Below are 13,412 nucleotides of genomic sequence, written 5' to 3' on the forward strand. Positions count from 1 at the left end.
CTCGCAGGGTGGGGTCCTGGGGCTGGAGGGTCTTGATGAGCCGGGGGAGGGGGACTGCCTCAGGGGATCCATGGGGCCAAGGGCACAGCAATGCCTGTCATTCAGGTGAGTGGGGAGAAGGGGGTCACTGGAGCTCCAGAGGGGGCCCCCCCTGAATTCTCATCTCTGGACTCTGGCTCCTGAGCTCTGCTTCCGGGCACTGTCACACGTTATACCCTCTGATCTACCCATCCTCCGCGGCTCCGTGGCTCGTGGGCCTTGGTGTGAGGTACCTGGAGGAGCTGCCTTTCAGGGGAGCCTGAACCCCCTCCTGAGATGCACAAGCCCACGCATCTGTTCCTCCCCATCCCCACCCATGGCCCAGGCAGGATCCTTGCTCAGATACTCCCCTCCCTGCACCCCCCGCAGAATGTGGCCAGCCTGGCAAAACCCAGGGTCTGCACCCACGGGGACAGACAGAAAGACAGAAGCAACTTCTGTGTGGCACCTGATGGCCTTGGGTCTCTGTGGGAGCTTCGGGGGGCTGCCCTGTCCTGACTGACGCTGTCCGTGTGGTGAGGGGGAGGCACAGGCTGACAGTTAACTGAAGAATCTGAACTCCACCCCTCTCCCCTCACGGGGGCTGGGGTGGGCTCCTCTCCAGCAGGGAGCTGAGGGCAGGGACAGGTAAGCTCCCCGGGGGTCCTCTCTGAACCTTAGCCTAAATCCTTACAGTGACCCTGGTCGCATGTTACAGAAAGAGCCCAGGGCCTCTGGGCAGTTCCTTTGCCCAAGGTCACCTAACTGGGCCAAGCGGGCTTCAGCTGGTCCCTCTGACTTCCAAACTCATCATATCCCTTAACCCCTCTGTGTGGAGAAGCCAACCTGTGACCCATAGCTGGAAAGCAGAACATCCGTGCATGGTCTTTGGTCCGCCCATTGCTGGTGCCACAGTTTTAAATCGCTAGCATTGAAAAATCAAAAGATTGATTTAGGACATATTTACCCCATGCATAGTCTGTGCTTAACATTGCTCTTGGGGCCCTGGGATGGTAGCTTATTTAATAATCATCCCAGTGCTACGAAGGCAGTGCGGTTACTACCTTCTGTTTACAGAGAGAGCCTGAGCCAGGTGTGCACGGTCACCTAGTGAGGAAAAGGCAGGGTGGGATCTGAGTCCACGTGCTCACCCTCTAACGCTTCTTTTCTTGTTCGCAGGAGCATCTAGATTTCCAGTGTGTCTTATAGAACGTAAGCCCTGGCAATTCTGGGCCTAGCCCATGGCTGATGAGCCCGTTATCTGCCATGAGCTTGCCAGCTTGCCATAGTCCTCACCCCTCCCTAGTGTCCCTGACAAGACATTTCATATTCCACATTCTGCTTACCTAGTTCTTTCCTCACCTGTTTCCTGGCACGGAAGCTGTCCTCGGTCCCAGATGTTGGCAAATATTTTCTTTGAAAGCCCAGATAGTAAAGATGTTGAGCTTTGTGGGTCATAACGTCTCTATTGCCCCTTACCGTCCAGCCCTGCTGTCCTAGTGGGAAAGCAGCCACAGACAGGTAAGGGGTGCGGCTGTGTGTCTGTAAAACTATTCACCAAAGCAGGAGGTGGCTTGCTGTCCCTGCTCTGCCCACTGGAACCCACTAAGTGCGCCCCAACCCACTTACCTCCACCCTCCTGAGCCCTGAACTAGCCTTCTGTCCCTCTCTACCCATGCCCTGCTATCCTCCCCCTCAGCTCCTGCACATTTGATAACAGAGGCTCAAATTTTACCTCCAAGACTTGAAGCTGGGAGTGGGGCTGCCCTGGAACATGCTTCCATTCCCAAAAAGAAATCTCTCAAGCCATGAGTCCACAGCTCTTGAGGGATATAGGAGTCTGGGCTCCTCATCAATGCAGATGAGAATGTGGCAACTAGGGACACAGGGTAACTGGGTGACAGGCATTAATGAAGGCACATGATGCGACGAGCACTGGGTGTTATGAGACTGATGAATCACTGAGCTCTACCTCTGAAACCAGTAATATATGGTATGCTAATTAGTTGAATTTAAATAAATAAAAAAAAGCAAAAGGGAAGGTTATGCATGGATGACCAGACAGTATTGGTGATTTGTGGACTGGCCTTAGGCTGAAGGAGATTCGTCCCCTGGAAATGTCCCCTAAGAAAAAATAAGCCTCTCTGAGGAGAAAACACCCCCCCAACACACACAGCCCCCAAGGCCATTGCATGTGAGTGGTGGTAGGATTCTGAACAATTGGCGAAGAAAAGAAAAAAAAAGCAAGCCTCAGTGAGTGGCCACTAGCATTGCAAGCGGGATGATGATCAGGTTTGCAGAAATCAGGGGTCATCTGCAAGGTGCTCTTGGCCCATGTTGATTGGGAAAAGCCCAGGGTAAAGTGATCTAAGCAGTGCAAGCATGGCAGGTGAGCCAAATGTATACACAGAAGGCTGGAGGCAATCCTACCCACAAACTGGGTGAGTGATACACGGCCAGCCAGTGCATGCTTCTAGAACACCTCATTGGGCCAAGGAAGTGCTTATATGAATTATTCCATTCAGTCTGCCCTGAGAAGGGGCATACTATGTATACACCCATTTTACAGAAGAGGATACTGAGGCACAGAGGGTCAGGGATTGTGCCCCAAGGTCACACACTGGTGGGTGTTCAGGGCTGGGAGCAGGATCCGAGTCTCAGGGGTCTGACCCACCTGAAATACGCCTGGCCATGGCCTCCCCATCATTGCTCTGCTTGGGTTTGAGGGCTCTAATGGTGGTTTTTGTGTTTTAGTGGCTTGGAATTTCCCAGATTTTCTTTCTTTTTTTTTTTTATGATAGTCACACAGAGAGAGAGAGAGAGAGAGAGAGAGAGAGAGAGAGAAAGAGAGAGAGGCAGAGACACAGGCAGAGGGATAAGCAGGCTCCATGCACCGGGAGCCCGACGTGGGATTCGATCCCGGGTCTCCAGGATCGTGCCCTGGGCCAAAGGCAGGCGCCAAACCACTGTGCCACCCAGGGATCCCCGCCAGATTTTCTTTAATGAGGAAGTTTCGCCTCCCCCTCCCCACCAGGGGAGAGTCTTACTTTCATAATGGGAATGAAAAACAAGAAATAAGGCACCCAGGGGTCTGGACAGAAAGGCTGAGAGTCAGCAGGGAGAGGAGCAGACTGAGGGCCTCCTGCCCACTCAGCCAGGCCAAGTGGTGGGGGACGGGGCCACAGTTGAGAACCCCATCCCTCTTTTTAAAACATTTTTTAAATTATTTTTTTTAAATATTTTATTCATGAGAGACACAGAGACAGAGAGAGAGAGAGAGAGAGAGAGAGAGAGAGAGAGAGGCAGAGACACAGGCAGAGGGAGGAGCAGGCTCCATGCAGGGAGCCCGATGTGGGACTCGATCCCGGAACTGAAGTATCACGCCTTGGGCCAAAGGCAGGTGCTCAACCACTGAGCCACCCAGGTGTCCCCACATGTAACTTTTAAAGGAACTACCTGACTGCTCTTCACAGTGGTGGGATCCCCATTTTTGCAATAACACTCCAGTTGTTTCGAAACTACCCTGTCTCTGCAACGGGGATCTGAGATCTTAGAATGGGACGGAGGCATTGTAAGGTATGAGAAGGGGACCCAGGACAGGAGACCCTACAATATGGTGGTCAAGGGCTCTGGGATCTGAATGCCTGGGTCGTAGTTCCGGCTTCTCTGGCCACTCTGGGTACAGTTGGCAGCATCATGGCCCCGCAAAGATGTTTTCATCCTAATCCCTGGAACCTTGAGCAAATATGTTACCTTATGCTGCAAAAGGACTTTGTGGATGTCACTAAGGATTCTGATGGCGAGATCATCCTGTGGGCCAATGTAATCACAGGGGTCCTTTTAAGAGAGGACATGAGGATGGAAGCAGAGACTGGAATGAATAAAGGAATGTGTGTGGCCACAAGAAGCTAGAAAAGGCAAGAAATGGATTGTCCCCTAGAGCCTTCAGAAGGAACACAGCCCCACCAACCTGTTTTACCTTCTGACCTCCAGGACCCTAAGACAATAAATTTGGATTAAGTCACTATGTGTGGGGTAGTATGTTGCAGCAGCAATAGGAAAGGAGTACATTAGGTGTGTGACTTGGGTTGATTGCCAAACTTCTGAAGGCTGTACTTTTCATACCGGGAAGTGGGAAGAACAGTAATAGTCACATGAGGGTTACCGCAAGGACAAGTCCGGTAAAGCACGTCTAGTGTTTGGTGCGGGGCCTAACACTAGCTGATTGGTTCTCCCCGGCTACACCACAAGCACAGGAAATTTGTCCACCTAGTTTCTGGCCAACCTCAAGTGCTGAGCCGTCTCTGGCCCTGGTGGGCCTGGACGCATTTATGTCAAAGGGAGAGTGAAAACTGCCCTTCCGGTCAAGGTCAGGGCCCCAGGCCCCAGGTTCCAGGGGTAGGGGTAGGGGAAGAGCTCCTTTGAGAAGATAACCATTTTCTCCTAAGGATTATGGTGAGGAATAGAATAGGGAAAACAAGGACGCTAAAGACTCCTAGTATTCCCCACTTGGCCAGGAAGGGGAGGTGGAATGGAAACCACATACCCCTCCCCACCCTCCCTCCAGTCTTCACTCATGAAGTCCACAGCACCCCAGTGCACACTGTGTTCCAGGCTGCTTGGTTTGGTCTATTGAGAAAAAAGTGAAAAATCCCCAAATAAGAGGCTTTCGGGTCCGTGGCTACCTCCCTGGGTCACACAGCACCTGCTGCTGTTGGGAGGTTGTAAGCACACCTGCTAGAGCACAGGCCCCGCCCTTTGGAGTCCGCCACTCCCCCCCCCCCACCGTGGGAAGGGTGGGACTGGTTGCCAAGGAGCAAGGGCCTCGGGTGGCAACTATCACGGATCAGGAAGGAGGAAGTAGTTGGTGTTCTCAGGACCTGGGACCTGCCTGACTGGGGGAGCTCCGAGGCTGGGGGGTGAGGCCTCTGGGGGGAGCGGGAGGAGACAGGGTAGGGGCCGAGGGGCAGTGTGGGAGGGAGCAGGGGCAGGGCAGGGGCTGGCCTGGGGGAGGCCTGGATGTGGCACAGCCCCAGAGAACAGGGTTCTGAGGTGCCCCTGGGGGGCTGGGGCAGGTGGCATCCAGAGGCCTGGAGCTGAGATGGATTTGGCGGAAGACCTGGGGAAGGAGCTGGAGACCACAGCCCAGGAAGTGCTGGGAAAACTGAGGAGCCATACGCTGTTCCAGTCCAAGTGGGACACCGCTGCCCTCATCATCTTCCTCATCTTCCTTGGTGAGTGTGGCCTTGGCCTCTGGCCCCCGTCAGCCTCCTGTCCTAGACCTGGCTGAGGGCCATACCTGGACACCTGTCCCACCTCCGGACACCTGTCCCACCTCCAGGCACCGTGTTGCTCTTTCTGCTGCTTGTTTGTATCCACTGCTGCTGCTATAGCTGCTGCAGCCGCCGTGTCTCCAGACCCCAGAAGGTGAGCTCCAAGCAAGTGAGCCCCACTGGCCCCCCCCAGGCTGGGCAGGCGTCAGGGGCGGCCTGGAACTGCACTGGGGAGAGGAGGGTGCCGGGGCTCCTGCGGAGAGGGGCTGGCGGGGCACACACCGCATGCCTCTCTTGCAGGTACACCCCAGGGGAGTGGATAACTTGGCCCTGGAGCCTTAACACAGCGAGCCCCCAGCCCCCCTGCCCATGGGTCCTGCTAGGCAGCAGTGACAACGCCTTGTTTGCCCAGCCGGAGTCTGCAGTGTGTTTCGAGCTTCCCGGCCAGGGGCGGGCAGTGTGGGCACTCCCTGCTTTATCCAGATGCCCACCTGCTCCCTCACAGCTCTCGGCCAGCAGGACTGTTCCCAGACCTCAAGTAACCTGCTCCAGGTCACACAGCAGCTGCTGACAGGAGGGGAAGCTGGGCCCCATCCAAGTCAGGGACCGGAACTCCCAGACTGAAACCTCATCCCCCTGTCCACTCAGCTCCTTGGCAGCCTGGAGGACCCCTTGAAAGGTGGCACGGTGAGGCCAGGGGCTCAGTCATTGGGTATCCCACCCAGCTGCCAACTATCAGGGATACCCAGCCTGGGCCCCACTCACTCAGAAGGACGGACAGACAGACAGACAGACGCTCCAGGTAAAGTCAGATGATCTTTATTTCCTGGAGGCCTTGTCGGGGATGTGGAGCAAATAAATGCGAGGGCGCCACAGCTCATTGTGGGCAGTTTCCATCTGCCCTCCCGGCTCACAGCTTAGGGCCACCACCCTCTCCTCACCCTCCATGGGCTGCCTCTCATCATCTTGGGGCAGCTCAGAAGGCAGGAAAAGGATGGGGAAGGAAAGCCCTGGGCCTGGCCCCACCCTGGGTCCAAAGGTTGCCACTGTGCAAGGAAGGCAGGGTTTGGAATGTGGGCCACCTCTGGGCTCTGCCTCCCTGACCGCCCACCTTCCCGACCCCCCGCTCCCACCCCTGCAAAATGAAAAGCAAGCCAGCATCCCTGTCTTTCAGCGTTTCCAGTGTTCATTTCCATTTGTGCAAATGTGATGGACAGGATGGGGCAAAGAGGGAAATAAATAGCCCATGCTGCCCGGTTCTGGCTCTGGCCAACATTCCTGGGGGGACAGGGGAGGGAGACAAGGGCCATTTCCCTGGGGGTCAGGCTCTTGGGTGTTCTGCTCAGAAAGGCCTGTAGCTCCAGTAGCTGGAGAACACAGAGATCTGGGGAAAGGAGAGAGGTGGGGGGACATGGTGAGTGGCGGTGCTAGGGGGCTCAGCCCCTGCTGTACCCTGTAACCCAGGCGAGACTTCAAGATCATTCAAGGGCACTATGTCACGGAAAGGGTATTGATGCTCAGCAACACTGTGGCACATCTGCATGGTGTGCACGAAGAGCACAATGGACCTTAAGATTTTGGGTGCTTCGGAGGTATGACAAGAGCCCTTGGAATCCCTCCGAAACAAAAAGGCTTAGTAGCCTGCTACCTGGCTGGCCCAACCTGTCTGAGAGGCCCACCCCGACCCTGCAGTCCCCACGGCCCACCTTATCCTTGAGTTGCTGGCAGAGCTGCAGGGAGACAGTGAAGAAGACTAGGGCATCGTTGAGCCATGGGATCACACACTCCACCTTGTGCACGTGGCTCACCTCCAGACGCTGGGAGCCCCATTCACTGGGGGGAGAAGGAGGGTCCCTGGGGGTGGCCCGACCAGCCTGGCCCCCCAGCCCCCAAGATGCAGAAGGTTGTGGTGGGCGGGGTTCTCCAGGGCAACATACTTACAACATGGCCCCAGGGCTGTGGAGCACGGCGCCTCCAGCTGGGCGGAAGTTCTAAGCAGAAGAGACCAGACTGGGTCAGGCCGAAGAGGCTGCAAGGCACTTGGGGGTGGGGGGGCAAGTGGGGTCCCCCTCACCTTGGTGGAATTGGGCTGCAGGGCGTGCAGCTGGTACACGGTGAGGCAGAGCTTGTTGAGGTTGATGTAGACGTTGACAAGCAGGTCGGAGGGCAGGGCAGGGGCAAACATCCGCTGGAGACAAGATAGGATGAGGGCCAGGCAGTCACAGCTTCCCCAGAACCACCTAGGGAACCCCATCCCCGGCCCCTGGACTGGAGCTTCCAGACTCTTCCCAGGTGCCCCGAGTAGCTTCCTACACCAGGCTTGGGAACCATTGACCCAGACCAAGGGTCTTTGGGGGATGCAAGATGGAACCCAAGGACCTTATTCCAGAGAACTGCATAGACCTAGGAACTCAGACTGACAACAGTTTGGGGTTTCCAGGACCCCATCGTACCCATGTCCCTCCCAGGGGCAAGCTGGGCTCTTCAGTGGGAAGTCCCTCTCCTGGAGCAGCGGCTGGCCTAAGGTACTCACTGTGAGGCCACTGGCAGCGATCTCAGGCAGAGTAAGGGTGGCTGGGGTGGTGAGGCGGTTGCGGGCTCTGGTCAGCTGCAGCATCACAGCATCCATCAGCTGTGGGGAGGGGGCCGGTCACAGGTGCTGTGAGGGCAGCCCCCACGTCCCACACCGGGGAGTGACAAAGTCACGGTGGCTCCCAGCTCCTGCCCTTGGTGATGACAGTCTTGAGGCCTGAATCTCCCCAGTGTGAGACTTGTTAAAGTTGCAGATATTTGGGCTCCAGCTGCAGGGGCAGGGCAGGACGTCTGCACCGTTGACCCTCCATCCAGGAGGTTTTATTGCATGGGATCCTGGGTGCTGGCCGAATGGGGAATGGAAGATCCCTGGAGTTAGTCTCAAGGGCATGAAGGCTTTGTGGATGAGGGTGCAGGCAAAGAAGGAGCCAGGAAAGGCTTCCTGGAGAAGACAATGGGATGGCTAAGTTGAGGTCTTAAGGTGGACACTAGCCCTATTTTCACAGGTGAAGCTCCAAAGAGGTAAGGTCACATGGCTAGTAGACAGTGGAACCATTTAAAACTCTTCTTTTGGGATCCCTGGGTGGCGCAGCGGTTTGGCGCCTGCCTTTGGCCCAGGGCGCGATCCTGGAGACCTGGGATCAAATCCCACGTCAGGCTCCCGGTGCGTGGAGCCTGCTTCTCCCTCTGCCTGTGTCTCTGCCTCTCTCTCTCTCTCTGTGTGACTATCATAAAATAAAAAAAAAAAAACAAAAAAAAAAACTCTTCTTTTACCACGGACCAACGCTCTGGCTTAGACTCCGTAGAGCCCCAATTTTCACTGATTCCAGTTGTTGCCATGGGGATGGGGGTGACCAGGAAAGGGGAGGTGTGGGGGCTGCACTCCCTACACCCGGGGTGGTCACAGTTCTGGGGGGGACCTTAGTCCACCTGGTTCTAAGTTTTCATATGAAGACCCAGAGGTCCAAAGAGGGTAGGTGAGTCACCTGAAGATACCTAGCAAGTCAGGGACAGAGCTAAAGCATGAATTTGGGGCACATAAGCTCAGCTCTTCCCACCACACCCTGTGAATTCACTTTGCTAATTACAAGGGTTTCTCTATGCCCAGTAGTACTACTAGCAGCTGTTGTTCACTGAGCATTTGTCAGCGGCTACTTCACCTGCATCGTCACATCTGATAGTCACTACACGAAGGTCCCTTTTTATAGGTGAGGAGGCACAGTTGGGCTAAGCCAGTGACCTGAAATTGCACAGCTTACAGTGGAAGCCTTGAGATCAGAACCCAGGTCTGAGTCTGGAACCTGGGCTGTGAATCATCTGACTGTGGCTGGACGGACATGTGTACACTGAAGGGTGATAGGTCAATCATCAGCTGTATCTGAGGATGTAGGGGCAGAGCTCTCCAGGGGCCTGGTCCGGGGTCAGGGCCGGGGGTGGGGGGTGTGCCCCCCTGTCCCCTCCAGCAGCTCACCTTGAGGACCTCTGCTCCTGTCCTGAACTGGTAGCTTTCATCCCGGTTGGCAAGGAGGTACATAGCCTGGCTTACGTGGTTCCTGGCATCCTGGATCTGAAAACAGTGCCCACCAAGAGGTCAGCGGGTGGGGACTCAGGAAGATGAGATGCCAACGTCAGAGCAGCCACGGTCTCCGGGGCTCTAGAGGACAGGCCCTCACCTGAGGGGCCATCCTCCTTGGAGGGGTGGGGTGGCTACCGCCTGCCTGACCCATCCCTACCAGCTATCAGCTCTGGGCCCTCCAAAAGCCAGGTCCTGACTGGGTGCTAAACATAACGGCACAGACCGTGACAGGCTTGCTGTTACACAGCTCACCTTCTAAAAGAGAACAGATGGCAGCAGAGTAAAGGCACAAGATAACAACATACTGAGTGACTTGCACAAAGAGGGTGAGTCTGCAGGACGGTGTGTGTGTGGGGGCTCTTTTCACCCAAGTGATGAGAAAAGCAGGGAGAGAGGGCTCCAAGGCAAAGGCCCTGGGGCAAAGACCAGCTGGTCCAGCGAGGGGGGAAGGGGCAGGTTCCAACCACACAGGAGTGGATAGGGAGCATGGATGTGGCCCCCAGGAGGCTCTGGGAAGGGGACAAGGACCCCCATGGTTCCTATGGGGGTCCAGGGGCCTAAAGACAGGATAGGTTTTCCACCTCCCACAAGCCGCAGCACTCTCTGCCCCAGCTCTGCTGCTAGGAAACAGCCTCCCAGGCTTGCTGCGGCCTGAAATCCCCCAGGGCTGCCCCAGGAGGCCTCTGTGCTGCTCGGGCCTGCCCCTGCCTGCCCTTGTGGCTTGAGCCTTGGCCGGGGAAGGGCCCAATTACCTGCTGCAGCTTCCACTGCTTGTCCTCTCGGAAGGCAAAGTGCAGCAACTGGTTGTTCCGCGGGATCTTCAGGTTCACGTCCTGACGGGCAAGAGTGTATAAGCAGAAGGACGCCCTCCTGCTTTCGGCCACCCCAAGCCTTGGAGCAGGGGGCAGAGACAGGTGTGTGTGCTCAGGTCCTGGCCATTCCACGGGGCAGGAGGTCTGGCCATTTGGGATGTGCACAGGGAGGTCAGGAAACAGGAACTCAGGCTCCAGAGAAACCACAAAGAAATGAAAGGGAAAAGAGAAAGGGAAGGTGGCTTTGGCCGGGGAGAGGTGTGACTGTGGGCAGACAGGACCCATGGGTCCAGGCCAATGGACTGGAAGAGAGGCACCTTCCCCCACATCTTGGCGCCTGGCACGGACGGGAGCTCAGATGTTGGCGGATTCCACTTTGAATTGGGGCCAGCCTAATCCAGCCATTGCCCACGCTTCACTGGGCCCAGACTCAGGGCTGGGCTGTGTGCAAAGCATCCTCCTTCCTGTCCCTCTCATTGAAGCCACACGCCAATTCCATGAGGAGGTTTGGTGGGGTGGGTTGTTATTTTACAAATGAGGAAACTGAGGCCCGGAGAGGTCAAGATCCTGCCCAGGGTCACAGAGCCAACTGGTGGCAGAGCTCAGCAGGAAGCCCCCATACTCTTCCCCCCTGGATCCTATAGCAGCAGGGAAAGGGAAAGAGGGCGAGGGGACTCACCGCCTGGCTCAGTGCGTCCCCTTGCAGAGTCAGCACGCCCTTCACCTGGTCTGTGCTGCAACACGCGGGGGTCAGAGCACTGCTTGTGGCCGCCTTCTGCCACCACCTAGCCCTCCCCACAGGCTGCCCCTGGCTGTCACAGGATGGCCCAGCTGGTCCCACAGCACATGTGCACCCTCTGGATGTTGGGCCTCTCCTGGAGAGCATCCCAGGTGTCACCCCTCTCGTTTCTGCTCAGCCCTGGCTCACCTACAACTGCCAAGGATGAAGTTCTCCTGCTTGGCAGGCCCCTCGGTGCCGGTACCAGAGCTCGGCAGAGTGAAGCGGAGAGAGGCCTCCTGCAGGGACAGAGGGGAGTAGGGTAAAGTTCACCCAAGCTGGCTCACCACCCACCCCTTCCAGAAGCCCCGTTCCTGGGTTGGCCAGGGGAAAGAACAAGGTGGGCTAGTTTCACCCCAACACCCTATCCAAGCCTCCGGGGCACCTTCCCTGTTTCCCCAGCCCCTCCCCCGCCACCTGAATTTCAGGTCCTACCAGAGCAGATAGCTGTTCCTTCCACATTCCCTGAACACCCACCTCCTGCCCAACTCAGGGACATAGGACAGAGATGGCCTCCTGGCTGGGGAGCAGAGTCAGGGAACGACGCTAGTCGTGGCAACTTGCAGTTCTGGCCATAACAGGCAATACCTGGGCATTTCTAGGAGTTGGCTTATCCTCACCACAGCCCCGTGAGGCCGGTACTGTGACCTCGTTCTTGCGAAAGGGAGGCCCCGAGACATTGAGTAAGATGCTGGAGACCTTGAGACCACAGCTCCAAAGGAAGCCTTCCTCGACCCCAACGGCGACCCCGACCGCCTGGCCCGGGGCTCATTCCGCCCCCCCCCCCCACCGCAAACACAGCTGCCTGTGGTTAGGTGGGCAACTACGCACCGGGGCCCGACCGGCGCCGGGTGCCCGGGGCAGGGCCTGCTGTGCCCGCTGCGCGTCGCGGCCCCGGCCGGCGCTCGGGGGCGGGGGGCGGGGGGGGGGAGCCTTACCTTGAGGATGTCCTGCAGCTGCCTGAGCACCGCGTGCACCTCGTCGTGCAGCAGCCAGCGGAACTCCTCCTCCTGCGGGGACAGCCCGGCCGTCAGCCGCCCGCCGCCCCCCGGAGCCCCCGCCGCCCGCCCGCGCGCCTCACCAGCACCGCCCGCTCTGCCGCCGTCGCTGCCATCGCCGTCGCCATCGCCGCCGCCCGCCCGAGGCGGGGTCCACCCGCCGTGAGTGCGCCCGCGGCGCCCGGGCCCAGCCCCTCCCCCGCCGCCGACTGGCCGAGCGGTCGCCCAGGGTCAGGCTGCCTGCGGCGTGGGGCCGCCGCTGCCACCCGCCTCGGAGCTGCGCGAGGGGCGCCGCCTCCACCTCAGCTTTCCGACGCGGGCGGTGGCCGCTTGCCCGCCCCTCCCCGGCTCTGATAGGGCGCCCTGCTCCGCTCGCGCTCACTGATTGGCCGGCGGGGGCCCGGCTTTCACCGTCCCTGGCGATTGGCCGGCGGGGCAGCCTGTCCCCGCCCGGCCTCGCCCTCCGCGCGCCGGCCGGCAGTCCCAGCGCGGCCCCCACCCGCGCGGCGCTCGAGTCTGGGCGCAGGCGGTGCTCACTGCCCAGGTAGTCAGTCACAGTTGTGTTACCAAGAAACGTTTTATTTTGCTTGCAGTAGCTTTTTGTTAATTGCACAAAATCATTTTTTTTTGCCATTTAAACATTATCACACAATCCTATTCTGAAAGACAAATGTTCATTAAAAACAAAGCAAAAATAAAAATTCACAACCTTAATTACCTAGAAGATTTTTGTCATTTAAAGGTTTAAAGGAAAAAAAAAAAAGGTTCGCGGAACAGGGGCTTTCTTACAAGCTTTTTCACAAGTGTCACATTTTCTCCTAAAAGGGAAGGATTTCAAAACAAAGGTGAAATAGCTTAAACAGAAATACTCATAAAAAGAAACTTTACAGAATTGTCAACAATATTAAGACAACATTGACTAACCAGTTTCATTACAGCATCTCCCCCACCCCCCACCCCCCCCAGTGTCCAGCTAGGACTAGAACAGGCTTTGTGTTCAGACAGAAAAAAATTCCAAATCCCAGTGAAGTTATGCCAAAAACCTGCAGGCATCTTCCCTGCCCTCCCCCTAGCCTGGATTTCTGATCAGTGGGAAAGGGCCATGGTTGTGAGGGGAAGAGGCCCACACCAGTGTGGTCTCATTCTATATATTCACTAGAAATGCTGACCTGCAAAGTGTGACTTTGGAAAATGCAACCCATGGAAGAGGGAGAACGTTGACATCCTTCAGGTGACTTCTCCTTGTTTTTATGCCACATTTGAAGCCGGTCTGGTCCCCTATCCAAGGAGAAATGTTAGGGTCTCAAGGACGTCTTAGCTCCAACCTCCTAGGATCAGACAGTTCAGGTTGGGTCAGGCCCAGTTCTCTTCCCTCCCCAAAGACCCTGGGGCTCTGGAAGCATCGAAGACCATGCTTCTGGTTGA

General features: G+C 56.9%; 2 protein-coding genes across 4 annotated transcripts; one reads left to right on the forward strand and one right to left on the reverse strand.

Annotated features, from left to right (window-relative positions):
- The first annotated feature begins 4,861 nt into the window (after window positions 1-4,861).
- Window positions 4,862-6,547, forward strand: SMIM22 (small integral membrane protein 22). Its single transcript, XM_055339692.1, has 4 exons — window positions 4,862-4,937; window positions 5,094-5,252; window positions 5,360-5,445; window positions 5,592-6,547. The coding sequence occupies exons 2-4, from the start codon at window positions 5,120-5,122 to the stop codon at window positions 5,631-5,633; spliced, it is 261 nt and encodes an 86-aa protein (XP_055195667.1). The 5' UTR covers window positions 4,862-4,937; window positions 5,094-5,119; the 3' UTR covers window positions 5,634-6,547.
- On the reverse strand, window positions 6,095-12,919 carry ROGDI (rogdi atypical leucine zipper). Of its 3 annotated transcripts, none has more exons than XM_055339688.1 (11): window positions 12,071-12,919; window positions 11,928-11,999; window positions 11,140-11,228; window positions 10,891-10,940; window positions 10,152-10,232; window positions 9,295-9,390; window positions 7,825-7,923; window positions 7,366-7,479; window positions 7,233-7,282; window positions 6,998-7,124; window positions 6,095-6,675 (listed from the first exon to the last, which is right to left on the reverse strand). In XM_055339688.1, exons 1-11 carry the CDS (start codon window positions 12,619-12,621, stop codon window positions 6,634-6,636), a joined length of 1,371 nt encoding a protein of 456 aa, XP_055195663.1. In that variant the 5' UTR covers window positions 12,622-12,919; the 3' UTR covers window positions 6,095-6,633. The 3 variants fall into 3 exon arrangements, with proteins under 3 accessions (XP_055195663.1, XP_055195665.1, XP_055195664.1); XM_055339690.1 differs by having other exon boundaries at window positions 10,891-10,945; window positions 12,071-12,265; XM_055339689.1 differs by lacking the exons at window positions 6,095-6,675; window positions 6,998-7,124; window positions 7,233-7,282; window positions 7,366-7,479; window positions 7,825-7,923 and adding an exon at window positions 7,930-8,166 and having other exon boundaries at window positions 12,071-12,626.
- Between the last annotated feature and the right edge of the window lie 493 nt (window positions 12,920-13,412).

Source organism: Nyctereutes procyonoides, unplaced genomic scaffold (assembly GCF_905146905.1).
Source record: "Nyctereutes procyonoides isolate TBG_1078 unplaced genomic scaffold, NYPRO_anot_genome, whole genome shotgun sequence".
NCBI classification, from domain to species: Eukaryota; Metazoa; Chordata; class Mammalia; order Carnivora; family Canidae; genus Nyctereutes; species Nyctereutes procyonoides.

Coding starts and splice junctions, on each gene's coding strand:
- SMIM22 (XM_055339692.1), top strand. CDS start 5,120: ATGGATTTGGCGGAAGACCTGGGGAAGGAGCTGGAGACCACAGCCCAG. Junction 5,253..5,359: donor CATCTTCCTCATCTTCCTTG/GTGAGTGTGGCC, acceptor TCCCACCTCCAG/GCACCGTGTTGCTCTTTCTG. Junction 5,446..5,591: donor GTGTCTCCAGACCCCAGAAG/GTGAGCTCCAAG, acceptor CCTCTCTTGCAG/GTACACCCCAGGGGAGTGGA.
- ROGDI (XM_055339688.1), bottom strand. CDS start 12,621: ATGGCAAAAAAAAATGATTTTGTGCAATTAACAAAAAGCTACTGCAAG. Junction 12,000..12,070: donor CGGCAGAGCGGGCGGTGCTG/GTGAGGCGCGCG, acceptor CTGTCCCCGCAG/GAGGAGGAGTTCCGCTGGCT. Junction 7,924..9,294: donor CAGGAGCAGAGGTCCTCAAG/GTGAGCTGCTGG, acceptor CCCTCCCCACAG/CTGATGGATGCTGTGATGCT.